This window comes from Ipomoea nil, unplaced genomic scaffold (genome assembly GCF_001879475.1).
Source record: "Ipomoea nil cultivar Tokyo-kokei standard unplaced genomic scaffold, Asagao_1.1 scaffold3394, whole genome shotgun sequence".
Lineage (NCBI taxonomy): Eukaryota > Viridiplantae > Streptophyta > Magnoliopsida > Solanales > Convolvulaceae > Ipomoea > Ipomoea nil.
In genome coordinates, this window is record NW_017619822.1 from 182,619 (window position 1) to 197,530 (window position 14,912).

General features: G+C 37.0%; 1 protein-coding gene across 1 annotated transcript; it reads right to left on the bottom strand.

Moving 5' to 3' along the window:
- Window positions 1-2,109: 2,109 nt before the first annotated feature.
- On the bottom strand, window positions 2,110-4,384 carry LOC109171133 (serine acetyltransferase 5-like). Its single transcript, XM_019320262.1, has 2 exons — window positions 3,903-4,384; window positions 2,110-2,836 (listed from the first exon to the last, which is right to left on the bottom strand). Exons 1-2 carry the CDS (start codon window positions 4,290-4,292, stop codon window positions 2,345-2,347), a joined length of 882 nt encoding a protein of 293 aa, XP_019175807.1. The 5' UTR covers window positions 4,293-4,384; the 3' UTR covers window positions 2,110-2,344.
- Window positions 4,385-14,912: the final 10,528 nt, after the last annotated feature.

Genomic DNA, 14,912 nt, shown 5'->3' on the forward strand with positions numbered 1-14,912 from the left:
TCTCAGAAGAGCTCAGGATTTAATGGATGAGCCAAGGTTTTAATTATGAGCTAGGCTTTTAAAATAAAAGCTACAATTTATAAGTAGAGCTGGTGAATTAAATTAAAGGGAAATTCAATGATTTGGTCCCTCAATTATTGGTGAACTATCAATGTAGTATCTCAATTCCTTATTTATATATTTGGTCCTCGAAATTAATTATTTTTAGTCGATTAAACCTTTCTGGCCGTCCTCCGCCAACCAGCTGGTGAGTGGTTCGATTAAGAATGGGCAATGTGGTCTTTTCACTTCATCTCTGCTTTTTCCGATTTACACTTCATCTCTGCTGTCGCTGTCACCGCCACCAGATTCTTCCGCCATTGCTACTCTCTGCGAAACCGCCACTGGACCTCCAGTGCCTCGATTCGCCGGAGCTCCTGCCCCTACCGCTGCTCCCACATAAACAGAGAAATGCTGATGCCATGTTCCCAGCAGAAGAAGAAGGTGAGGAAGAGTTTTTCTCTCCCACGGGGACCTCAGACTGTAGAAATAGTCCCAACCTTAATGATTGGATCTCTCAGCGAGGGTTTGAAGAGCCATTTAGGGCTCAGAGTAGCTTTCCCATTTTGAATTTGAATTCCCCAATTGATTCTTCATGTGCTAGTCTTTCCATAGAGTTGAATTTGAGCCATAGAAAGTTGAGGTCCAGGTCCCCTGACTCATTAGTCAACTTCCCTACTCAATTGCGGTTCATTCCTGCCCTGCCACTATGGGAACAGAGGACCATACCAATGTCTCCCGGAGTTTCAGATTCATCTTTGAAGATTCTAGAGTCTCTGGTGATAAAACCGGTTGATTTGGGGAGCTATATGTGTGTAAAACTGCTGCCACCATCACCGCCACCTCCTCCTCTTCAGAGGTTTTCCCAAGCTCCAGTGGTGGAAAACAAGGGTCCACCAGTGCTTGTGGCACCACTAGGGCTCTAAGGATGACTAAGGGATTTTCTTCGCCGTTTTTGGAGTGTATTTCAACGCTTGTGTATAAGAAGATGGTTGAAGACATGAAAATACCACATTGCCCATGCTTAATCGGACCACTCACCGACTGGTTGACGAAGGACGGCCGGAAGGTAATTGACTAAAAATAATTGATTTTCAGGACTAAATCGATGAATAAGGGATTGATGGACTACATTGACAGTTCACCAACAATTGAGGGACCAAATCGTTGATTTTTCCTTTTTTTTTATTTTCTTACATGAGTTGTAAGCTTGCTAAGATTTATGTACTTTTCTCTTTTTTTTTTTTTATTCATTATTTATATTTTATATTGATTAATTTTTTTTATTTTTTTTAATGTGATGTAGAAGTGTGATCCACTTTTAAAAGTGAGTTGGAGTTATAGGGATGTAGAGAAAGTAGTGATCGAATTGCAAATTAATGATGTGAAAGTCAAGGTTGCAAAAAACGTTAGGCGCACCCTAAGCGCCGAGGGAGCGCCTAAGCGCCGATTATTTATTTATTTATTTTAATTTTTTATTTAAAAAAATTAAACTAAAAATTGTAAAATTCACTAATAAAACATAAGGTTCTTCTAATTTTTTCTTACAAATTATTTATTTAAGTGATTATAAAGTAGTTTAAAATATTGTTGAAACCATCTAAATCGATAAAAAAAACTAAAATTAAGAGCAGAAGAAGCATTTTAGGGAGAAATTAGAGGGCCAAACCGCCTTTGAAAAAATACGCGATTTGAAAAAAAAAATTGTCCAAAACGGACAACCGAGTCAAAAGTTATGCCTTCTTGAACTTTTAACACTTTACCATGCAAAAAAATAATAATAATAATTAAAAAATAAACGGCCGAACCGGCCGGCCGATTCCGGCCTTCCTCGCAGCAACCGTCGGGCACCTAGACGAAATTTTTGCAACACTGGTGAAAGTATAACATTGGCGCCTACTTAAATAAAATTTTGCATATGAATTCTAAGAAAAAAAAAAAAAGTACTTTTGATACCTGACCTTCCATTTAGAATGGTAATAGTGATACATTAGACCACAAGCTACTTGGCAGTTGGCAATGATAAGTTAATCTGAAAACAGATGATTAAAAAAAAAAAAAAACTGAATCTAGCACAAACTCAACTTCAAAACATTCGCACATAATTGACTATAGAGAGGTGTGCATACAAAAATATACTGCTCAACAATCACCTCTAATGGTACAAAAATGCAGAGACCACTTATTGAAATAATACAGCAACTGCCTATAAATAAAGGTCAGGTCTTTGGCCCTCTGCTAGTGCCAGAACCAAGCACTGCTCTGATCTATATTAGCCCAGAATATAGTGTGGTGAAAAGCTGGGTCATATGATGTAATCAGACCATTCAGAAATGAATGAGGTATGGTCCATGGACTCTCCAGGCACTCCCTCGTGTTTAGTCGGCTGCTCCTTCCCTCCTACTAGCCTTGCAGGATTCCCCACCGCTGTTGTCTGTGGAGGCACGTCAATCAGTACTACTGAACCAGCCCCAATCTTGGCCCCCACACCAATCTTTACGTTTCCAAGTATCGTTGCTCCTGCACCAATCAACACCCCGTCGCCAATCTTAGGGTGCCGGTCACCACCAACCTTACCCGTGCCTCCCAACGTTACGTGGTGGAGTATTGAGACGTTGTTTCCAATAACTGCAGTCTCACCAACTACAACGCCAGTTGCATGGTCAAAAAGGATGCCTTTTCCGATCCTGGCTGCAGGGTGGATGTCAACAGCAAAAACATCTGAGATCCGGGATTGAAGCGCAAGAGCAAGGGGCCTTCGGGATTGGTTCCAAAGCTTGTGAGCTACTCGATGGGCCTGAGATATATGGAACCACCTATTAAAAACTGTATTTCTTCACACGTAGTAAATACTTTTCATAACATGGGTGGATCGTGGAGTATTCATACTCCATAATTATATAAAAGAGCTTTGCCAAACAGGCCAGAGTAATTTATCTTGGTTTCTCCCGTCACAAAATCAAACCTAGAGCAATCCTCCAACCACAATAGGTTCAAACAAAATACTAGCAAAGACCCAAACAAACAAGTTTAACTCTCACAAGATCCCAGTTTTCCACGGCATGAACTTTCCATACGAAGTCAAAAATTAAATCAACTCTGTGATACAAAAGTTAAACAAAAAATCATGCTTTGTCAAAAAAAAACAAAAAAAAAAAAAACCAAAAAAACACAAAACAAAACAAAAAACAATAATTGTGCTTTCTTTGCTAATTATTCAAATGTTTTCCTTTCATATGCTGCCACCCTGCCATCCCAGCTCTTTGGATTCAGCCTTCGAGGTTTTATTCCATATCTGGTATATGACCACTGTCATATAACATTCAAGGCAATAAAATATTGATAACAAAAATCCCACCCCTTTATAGAAAGATGACATTTTCCCCTATGCTCTGCAAGTTATCAAACAGGCAATAAAAAAATAAAAAATTATTCATTTAAAAAAAGAGCTCTCAAATTTTATAAGCACAAAGGACATATAACTTCAAATAAATGAAATTTATCCAATCCTTAACATGTTTAACTGTCAGTAGACCAAAGTATAGTATTAATATGAAAATGTTTCTTGAAATATTAAAGCAAACTCCAAAGTTGTTGGAAACTGACAAAAGCAATTTGAGAACTCAAATCTTTAGATTTCTCTGCTCAAAGCTAACCTAACTAATTTCAGATTTCTGTCACAAATATCAAACTAATTTTCATTTCTTCCTGAAAGTGTAAACTAGCAATTCAAATTCCCACAAATGAAAATTAATTTATCAAACTACACTAATTTCCGTAAATTAGCAAGTATAACACAAAAATCAACTCCTAATAGGGAATGATTAAATTATTTTACTTAAAATCGATAAATTACCACAGACCTGGCAAGCGAGGAAGCCTTTGTAATTGAGGAGACAATGAGAGAACGAAACGCAGGCGGGATCACGGTATCGAGCGGCGAGGAGATCGGCGACGGTGGCGGCGCGGAGTTCCGGGTCGGTAGAGAAGGCGTTGATGAAGATGTCGTAGAGAAGCGTCGACAGGAGCGTTGAGGAGCAGAGCTTGTTCCCCAAGTGGAAGGAAATCGAACGGTCCAGCGACGAGTGCGATATTATCGTCGAGTACAAGTAGCTAGCCAGAGCCGGCTCCGCCTCGGCGTCGCGCCGAGCCTCAGCCTTGATCTGCATCCAAACCCAGGCCGCTTCGTCCGCCAAGTCAGTCGGCGGACTCGGCGCTGGCGGCGAAGCGTACAGCAAGTTTCCGGCAGTCATCTTCAAAAACGCTGCCGTTTCAGCTTCCGTGTTCGTTGAAGGTAGGTTCGAAATCGCTAGGAATCTATATACAGCGACATAGCGTGTAAGCGAATTCGCAAAGTTTTTTCTTATAGATTTTTGGAACAAAGGATTTTTGAGTCCAAATATGCGCCACGTGTGGCATCAGAATTGGCTCACCAGTTCAAATTTTTAGATAATTAAACTCCATACGAAATTGGTTATTTTAGTTAGGAATAAGGTTCAAATTGGCCACTGAATGTAACCTGAAAATGCAATTAGGCCATTGAACGAAAAAAAAGTGCAATTAGACCATTAAACACTCAAAAAATGTACAATTCGGTCACTGAACTCTCGAAACGTATGCAATTTTACCGGATAGCAGGTTACCATCAATTTTAGCAGATTACCTGCTTACGTGGCAGCTTAGTTGACATTTTTAATAATTTTTAATAATTAATTTTAATAATAAATTTTATAAAAAAATTGGAAAAAATTAGATAAAAAATAAAATAAAGTCGTTTTTATTTTTTAAAATTTTTTTTTAATAAAAAGTTATTATTAAAATTTATTAAAAATTAATTAAAATTTATTAAAAATGCCAACTCAGCTGCCACGTAAGCAGATAACCTGCTAAAATTGAGGGTAACCTGCTATTAGGTGAAATTGCACATTTTTGGAGTGTTCAGTGGCCTAATTGCACTTTTTTTTCGTTTAGTGACCTAATTGCACTTTCAGGTTACGTTCAGTGGCCAATTTGAACCTTATTCCTTTTACTTATTTACTTAAAAGAGTATTTTCTAGTTTATTTTATTTTATTTATTTAGTTTTACTTTTTTTTTTGGGATATGAAGGTGGGGGAGCCCAGATACACTAGTCGCAACCTTGCGATCGGACATGCCTCTCGCGGTCCTGTCTCAGGATATCTTTGATGTCGCTTGGGGGTGACAGAAATTCAACCTAGTCGCAACGTCTTCGCATGGCTTCCTTTGCGAGCCAGTCGGCGCATCTATTTTCCTCTCGGGGTGTGTGGTTCACCTCAATCATCCAATCCTTGCGTATCCATTCTTTGCACCAACTCACTAGGACCCCGCATTGTCCTAGTGGTTTTTCATCACCAGTGAGCCAATCCACAACTTGTTTAGAGTCGCAGAACATGTAAACTTCTTTTCCTCCTTGTTCCCAGGCCCATTTCAAACCCAAGTATGCTGCCCAAAGTTCTGCTTCGGTTGCATTTGCTGTCCTAGTGGTGCAGCTAAAGCCTCCAAGCCACTCTCCTTTGAAGTCACGCAGAATTCCACCACCTCCAGCAGGTTGATGCTCCGATATAAAGCTTGCATCTGTGTTAAGAAACACCGAATTCTGGCTTTGTACTCGAGCATGTCCTCTCGCGTTTAGTGTAGCTCCAGGGGGTTTCTGTTTGAGGAACGCATTTTTTGTCTCCATCTTCTGTTGTTGGATCCATTGGATTTTCGTACCAAGCTCCCAGCTTTCATTGTTGAAAGCTCTGTTGCATCTCCATTTCCATATCCACCAGGCTACGGTTGCAAAGAGAGTCCTCCCGTCCTCGTCTTTCTTTCCTCCTAGCTTTCCTGCCACATTTTTTTCAATCCAAGTATCAAAGTTCAAATTGAAAAACCAGGTATTAGCCCCATAAGGTAGAAATACTTCCCATAGTTCTTTTGCTGCTGTGCATCTTCTAATGCAATGATCGATGTCCTCCTCATGATTTTCGCAGGCTGGACATCTCGCATCCATTGTGAAACCCCTTCTTCTTCTCTCTACATTTGTCATGAGCTTCCGATGTTTGAGGAGCCACACAAACGTATTAATCTTCTTTGGTACTTTTAACTTCCAAACCTCCTCCCATGACTTCATTCCTTCATCACTGTTTGTTCTGGTTGCTATGTTGTACGCAGAAGAAACTGAACACCTTCCACTGCATTCAAGCTTCCAGAAAAGTTCGCCGTTCGAGTCTCCCTGAAGCGCCGACGATAGCTCCCTCGTACTCAGTCCCTCTAGCAGATTATAGTTAGCATTGCAGAGCCCTCTCCAAAGGTTCGAGCTTCCCATTTTCCACTTAAAGTCACACAGGTTAGAGGTGTCATGCATGTACTTTTCTAGCAACACTTTTGCCCATAGCTTGGTTCTTCCAGTGATCATCCGCCACCCTAACTTTGTGAGGAAGGCAATGTTCATATCTCTTAACCTTTTCAGGCCAAGTCCTCCTCTTTCTTTTGGCAACATGACTGTTTCCCAATTAACCAAATGTGTTCCATTTCCCCAAATAAATTGACGAATCTTTCTTTCAACTGTGTCGCAAACACCTTTAGGCAGCAGCATGGACTGCATTACATAATAGGGCATTGCCGACAAGACACTTTGCGCCAGGGTCGTTCTACCTGCTAACGTTAGATTTCATCCTTTTCAACCTTCAAGTCTCAACTCAACTTTCTCTATAAGTGCCGCAAATAATTGGTTTGTTACTCTTCCGTGGATAGAAGGTACACCAAGGTACCGTCCCAGATTGTTAATTCTAGCAATTCCGGCTTCACGAGTAATCTTTTGGGCTAGTTCGGGATCCACATTTTTGGAGAAGTGGATGTTAGATTTTTCCAAACTAACTTTTTGTCACGACAGGATCTCAAAGGTCCTCATGGCACTGTTAGTATCAGAGCACTGTTGATATCAGAGCAATGTTGGTATCAAAAGTATTACAAATGTCTTTATGACTAATCTATATCTGCATCCAAACTAATAGAACCTATATCTACCTCAAAATCGTTTCAAACCAATCCTTGTTCTAACACATCCCCATCGTTACCAAGAAATTGGACTATAAGTCCACCTTCCTCAATAACCGTGCCATGTTCTATTCCATCCCAAAAGTTGGGTGGCTCATCTACGAGCACCGTATGGATGAACATACATAGAACTTTTAGAAAGTTAAGCCTATTTCTATTTAAGTGATTCTCTAAAATAAAAGGTCCTTATCATCTGGGACACCATCTATGGGGATTCTATGCTCATCTAACTCAGGTTCAAATACGATCTTCCTAATTAATCCCCTAAAGTTTGCCGAAGAAGTCACTAAAGGGTCCATAGGAAATTCTAAAAATTCAAACTCGTGGAAGTTGAGAAAATGAATATACAAAACCCTATGATGTGCCCAAGGCCACAAAAGTTGAGGGACAATTTGATGGCGATCATCGAGGTTTACAGGAAGAGTCTGCAAATCACGAGCCAACGTGTCGTATCCACCCCGGACGGTGATCTGACCTCTTACCACGTCTTAAATGGCAAAAACAATAGCCTGTGACTAAATTTGGAATTGCCACCAAAGACAAGGGACCTCTGGTGGAATTAATAAGACAACTCAATAGATAATTGTACGTAATTGTAAATACTTTCTCATAAGTTTCTTTTATTGATCATGAATAAAGGTTTCATCCAAGAATTACTACCTCAAAGTCATTTGATTGCAAAGACAATATATACACAGAACTGTCATGTTCTGCCATTATTATTGTTTCATGTTCTTGTTAATCTCAACAAATTGATATCAGGGCACTGTTGGTATCAGAGCACTGTTGATATCAGAGCAATGTTGGTATCAAAAGTATTACAAATGTCTTTATGACTAATCTATACCTTCTATATCTGCATCCGAACTGATAGAACCTATATCTACCTCAAAATCATTCCAAACGAATCCTTGTTCTAACACATCCCCATCGTTACCAAGAAATTGGACTATAAGTCCACCTTCCTCAATAACCATGCCATGTTCTATTCCATCCCAAAAGTTGGGTGGCTCATCTGCGAGCGCCGTATGGATGAACATACATAGAATTTTTAGAAAGTTAAGCCTATTTCCATTTAAGTGATTCTCTAAAATAAAAGGTCCCTATCATTTGGGACACCATCTATGGGGATTCTATGCTCATCTAACTCAGGTTCAAATACGATTTTCCTAATTAATCCCCTAAAGTTTGCCGAAGAAGTCACTAAAGGGTCCATAGGAAATTCTAAAAATTCAAACTCGTGGATGTTGGGAAAATGAATATACAAAACCCTATGATGTGCCCAAGGCCACAAAAGATGAGGGACAATTTGATGGCGATCATCAAGGTTTACAGGAAGAGTCTGCAAATCATGAGCCAACGTGTCGTATCCACCCGGACGGTGATCTGACCTCTTACCACATCTTAAATGGCAAAAACAATAGTCTGTGACTAAATTTGGAATTACCACCAAAGACAAGAGACCTCTGATAGAATTAATAAGACAACTCAATAGATAATTATACGTAATTGTAAATACATTTTCTCATAAGTTTCTTTTCTTGATCTTGAATAAAGGTTTCATCTAAATATTACTACCTCAAGGTCATTTGATTGCAAAGACTATACACAGAACTTTCATGTTCTGCCATTATTATTGTATCATGTTCTTGTTAATCTCAACAAATTGATACCAGGACATTGTTACGTTGGTATCAGAGCAGTGTTGATATCAGAGCAATGTTGGTATCAAAAGTATTACAAATGTCTTTATGACTAATCTATACCTTCTATATCTGCATCCAAACTGATAGAACATATATCTACCTCAAAATCAATCCAAACCAATCCTTGTTCTAACACATCCCCATCGTTACCAAGATATTGGACTATAAGTCCACTTTCCTCAATAACCGTGCCATGTTCTGTTCCATCCCAAAAGTTGGGTGGTTCATCTGCAAGCACCGTATGGATGGATATACATAGAATTTTTAGAAAGTTAAGCCTAATTCCATTTAAGTGATTCTCTAAAATATAAATGTCCATATCATCTGGGACACCATCTATGAGGATTCTATGCTCATCTAACTCAGGTTCAAATACGACCTTGCTAATTAATCCCCTAAAGTTTGCCCAAGAAGTCACTAAAGGGTCCATAGGAAATTATAAAAATTCAAACTCGTGGATGTTGGGAAGATGAATATACAAAACCCTATGATGTGAAATACCTGCAAATTTTTCTATGTCTAAAGCTGAGTCTTTATGTGTTCCTTTACTTAATTTGGTGCCTTCTACTTCAATATCCTTGCACTCATCAAATCTTGACATTTCTTCATCTTTGCCAATATAATATTCTGCATCTGTGATAGGATCTGTTTTAGGATCAGGGAAATTATCTTTTGAATTAATGGTTCTGTTCCTACATGCTCTCACATTGCATATATGTTTTATTTGGAGTGTGTCTATGATTGATGTTCCCTCTATTTTATCTTCTTTTTTTTTTTTTTTAATTTTCTCTCAATTAGTCCTTTTTGTTGCCTACTACTCTGTGTTTACTAAACTGCGGGTTAATTCTTTGCATTTTGTTCTTGACTGTTTTCTATGTGTTTACTAAATGTTCTACTTGCGTTGTTTTGAGTGCTTTTGAACTGATAAACCTATTTTTGCTTAGGTTATTTTATTGGTGTTTCTTGTGTTGAATCTTTGAATTCTCTATAATTACTTAAATGAAAATTTGATGCAATGTGTTTAATATTTGTATTCTCCTGTGTTACTATGCGAATGTGTTTTTGTTGGTCCGGTCATGACCGTATCTGTGTTTGCTTGTGTACTTATTGTGCTAAACTGTTATGAATTCTTGCATGAAGTTGTTTATATGAATCTGTGCCTAATTTTGATCTATTTGGATCTCTGGCGGAATAAGCTTTACATGACCATGTTTGTTTTGTTTGTGTGTTTTACCGTGCTATCTGGTTTGAATATGTGCTTGACTTGGCTTTATATGAATATGTGCTTGACTTGGCTTTATATGAATCTGTGCGTAAATGTGCTTTATCTGAATGTGCTTACTGTCTTTTTTACCAATCTGTCTTCTTGAGTGACCCAATTGTGTGATTTTTGTGTTATTTGCTACGAATTTGTGCTTGAATGCGTTTGTTACTTGGTATGTGTTATCTACTTAATCTGCTCCAACTTGACTTGTGCTTATATGTTATTTGGTAAAATTGTTATCACGTTTTGCTTTTCTTGTTGTTTCTAATCTTCTTATGCAGGTTCAATCCAATAGGGCACCCCGTCAGACTCAATCCACTAATATAGATGTTCACCTTTGTCAATTTATTGGCAAAAAGGAGGAGTATATACTAAGGGGAAGTATGGTTGGAATAAGGGGGAATTTTGGTTAATTCTGGAATATGAATTATGTTATGTTTAATTTAATATTTGGCATGAATGGATTATGGATTTTGTTTTGGTATAAGGGTCTCGGTTGCATTATGGATTGGATTATCTACTATAATGCATCTTGGTTTATATTCTGGATTTCTAATAATATTATGATGGACTATACTGGGATTATCTTTGGATGAAACAGTCTACAGCTTTGACTCCTCTTACAGTGAATTGAATGGGACTTATTGGGAAAGGAGCTACGGTTCACTGGCCATGGTAATTCAATAATTAAACTCTTACTTTTAGTATCTTGTCAAACAGATATGCTATGGGCTATTTGTTAATAAAAGTCATGTTTACTATATTTTGTTTGCCCTAAGTATAGATGTCTTAGTTGTTGCCAATTAAATTGCCAAAGGGGGAGATTGTAAGTGTGTCAATCTAATTAGTGTGTGTTGAATTTGCTTATAGACCATGAACTGTATCTCCAGTCAAGAAGATATGTACAGTCTACCAGGTGAGTTTATTTGGAAGCTAATAGTGTTGGACAAATAGATTAAGCAGCTTTGAAGAAATAAAGGAGTGGTCTTAATTAATTTAAGAAGTTAGTTAATGGAATTAATTGTGCATGAAAAATGGTATGTGATAAAGAAAAGATGTGGAAAGAATGTTTTGAATTGATATTGCGCATGGAATGGAGCTTTCAAACAAAACATGTGGTTGTGGTTAATTGAAGACTTTGGAATGCTATTTATGTGGATCATGTGATGGGGTGAGCTTTACTATAAAATGAAGACATCTTCTTTTAGAAAGTTGCTGAATTGAATATTGATATTTTGAGTGAAAGACATTCTAGAAAGCTATTGTATTAATCTCCATTATTATTATATTATTTCTTAAGAATTTCTGCCTGAGCTGCACAGTCAGTACCTGGTACAACTGAAGCTTCGGTTGAAGATCGTCACGGCATGCACGTACAATCCTGAGTAGATGTTAGGAAGGTGTTGTAGTGGTAAAGGTTGAGGGTCATTGTACTTACCTCTTGTAATACTCATTGGTGAACTCTATAGTGGATTGGGCAGACGTGGGTTGCCCCGCAGACGTAGGAGAAGCGCTCCGAACTGCGTGATCAATCTCTGAGTACTTGTTTTATTTTTATGCATTTATATTTCGTTATTTATGTTCATTAATAACCTAATTAATTGATAATGTAATATCTCTTCTAAAACAAGTAGAACATGAAAGGTATAATTGAATTCAAGATTCACAGTGCAATTTCAGTTACCAAGAAATTGGAATATAAGTCCACCTTTCCTCAATAACCGTGCCATGTTCTATTCCATTCCAAAATCTTGGTAGCTCATCTGCGAGCGCCGTATGGATGGACATACATAAAATTTTTAGAAAGCGATTTGATGGCAATCATCAAGGTTTACAGGAAGCGTTTGCAAATCACGAGCCAACGTGCCGTATCCACCCCGAACGGCGATCTGACCTCTTACCACGTTTTAAATGACAAAAACGATAGTCTTTGACTAAATTTGGAATTACCACTAAAGACAAAGGACCTCTGGTGGAATTAATAAAACAACTCAATAGATAATTGTACGTAATTGTAAATACTTTCTCATTAAGTTTCTTTTCTTGATCTTGAATAAAGGTTTCATCCAAGAATTACTACCCCAAGGTCATTTGATTGCAAAGATAATATATACACAGAACTTTCATGTTCTGCCATTATTATTGTTTCATGTTCTTGTTAATCTCAACAAATTGATTAACAACACACTTCAAACAATAAATAATAAGTTTCAACCAAAAAAAAATACAAGAAAAGAAATGCACCAATTAATAATATGTGCTTTTAAAATTTGATGACAATGCTTAAGCAGCTTAACTAAAAATAACAAAAATAGCAGTAGTGCATCATAAATTCCTAAAGACATTGTTTAGAGAACTTTTTTCTTCAGAGTAAACTTGACACATCAACTGCTTTAGCTAGCAGATTTCCCTTGATATGCAGACAGTGGTAGCTAAGCAACACAAAGAGAATGATAAAATCAAAAAAGATCAAAGTCTAGAGTTGAGAGAGAGAATAAATTATACAACATGATATCTTTGCATCTTTCCAAACTATTATCTGCATACTGCCACCGACATTGGATCACAAGAGTAATTGTGCACTCAAGCTACAAACAATCACAAAAAATAATAAGTTTCAACAAAATGAACTACTATGAACATTAAAAAAAAAAAAAAAAAAAAAAAAGGCGTCATCCCTTTTCACTTTTCACTTCAAAGACATGAAAAATAAAATACCAAATATTAATCAAAATTATCAATTTATCTAACCAAAGAATTCGAAATAGACTAATATCACAACACACGTAATTTTTACAATATTAGCAGCAAAAGTGACAACATCCAAGTGATTTTCCAGGCAATTGAAATTTGCTCATATTCAAATGAACCAGTAGATATTGTGCTTCACAAAAGTTGATTGATAGATGAGAATACATCATATTATCCCTTAATATGCAAACAATTTCTAGATTCTGTTAGTTCTATTTTTCATTTTTTCTAACCTATTACTTCAGCTTTAGCTATAAAATGGACAGAAATACCCGCACATGACATCACACCATGAATCAGTGAATTTGTTAAGGAATATAATAGTTCATTCCTCAAAATGAACTACTATGAAAAAAAAAAAAACTCATCCCTTTCACTTCTCATTTCAAAGACAGGAAAAATAAAATAGCAAATATAAATCAAAATTATTCATTTATCAACCAAGCTAGTCCTTGACAAGTTTCTGATTAGACGTGGTCTCTTCATCTGACTTACAGATTCTCTAGGCTTATCATCAACAACCAGATTGTTGTGAATTGCCTCTAGTGAGGCTTTATAAGGGAAGAGAAATTGTATCCTCCTAAATCTCTACTTTTCCAATTCTATTAGCCAAGTCCCACTGCCTATGTCTACTAGCATTCAAGAAAATTCAATCCCATTCCATAGAAAATCATATAGTTATGTAAAACATGTATAAAATGTTATTAACTTTTTTTTTTTTTTTTCCTTTTCATCTAAAAGCTATATGGAATCAGATATAAACAACTAAGATGCCTAAAATAAACCAACTTTATATAATCATATCTCAAGAACTACACATCATACCTCGACTTGAAACATAAAATAAAACTATAGATGAGAAATGACAAAATTATTTCTTACCTGATCACCAGAAAAGATAGCCCAAGCCAGGTGTTTGTTGAAGAGAACACTTCCTTTAATCATACTCATTGTGCACCTCACAACCTAAACTAGTGACTAGGCAGCAGCTAATCCATCGGCTATCACCAAAAACCTGAAACCCAAAAAGTATATACCCACACACACCAAACCAATTTTTTATTTGAATGTAAAAAATTAAACCCCAACAGAATTTAGTGTGAATTATTAAGGGCTTACACTAGAGTTTTCATGTCTGTAAATTTGGAGACCTCTCTAACTTGAATATATGTCCCTATAACATAACCAACAAATAGCGCACCTCAAAACCAGCTTTGCAAGTCTTACTCTCTTGTCAACCACCTTTAGGTTGATGCCATAGTAGTATGGAACATTTCCAGGGCACACTCCAACACCCAAGTAGCTCATGGTCACCAATATGCTCCTCAAACCCCACAAACTACAACCCTAACATATACATAACACACAATTAATTTAAAGTAAAATAAACAGGAAAATTTCTAGAATATATTAAAAATAAATAAAATATAAAAGGCCCTGTTTGGTAAAATAATTGGCCTATAGGTCAATTTTAGCTTATTTGACCACTATTAGATGTTTGACTTGGTTAAAAAATCAATATAAGTGTTTGGTTAATTAGCTTTTTGTAACTCCAAAATGCTAAAATTCAAAAAGCTACTCAAAACAAACTTTTTCAATTAGCTTTTTGAGAAAAGAAATTATACTAAACAATTATCAGCTAACAGCTAATTTACCAAACACCTTTCTACAATCTGCTAATGTTATCAACTAGTTATACCCTATAATTAACCCAATCAGCTAACATCTAACCGCTATCAACTAACAGCCATTTATCAAATAGGGCCAAAATATTAATAATATATTTGTAAGTACCTTTCACTTGCGATAGAGATCGGAGATTTCAGCCACAGCTACCGATGGCAACCTTGTGCAAAGAGTGATAGCGACTGAGCGTGACCGGCAACCTTCCTTTGCTCCAATGGAGAACGGGGCGGCAACAAACTGGCGAAGGAGGGCACGATAGTGATGACCGGCGACGATGGCAATGATGGAGACGATGGAAGCAATACCAGACCTAGATTCTTATATAATTAATTAAAAACAACCACAAACTATTTGCGTTTGTTGTGAGTATACAATAGACGTTAACATAGTCTACGTATTTAAACAAAAA

What these genes read in the sequence shown, in the direction of transcription:
- LOC109171133 (XM_019320262.1), bottom strand. Translation starts at nt 4,292, where the DNA reads ATGACTGCCGGAAACTTGCTGTACGCTTCGCCGCCAGCGCCGAGTCCG. An exon ending in AAGGCTTCCTCGCTTGCCAG is followed by an intron (nt 2,837 to 3,902) that starts GTCTGTGGTAAT and finishes CATATATCTCAG; the next exon opens with GCCCATCGAGTAGCTCACAA.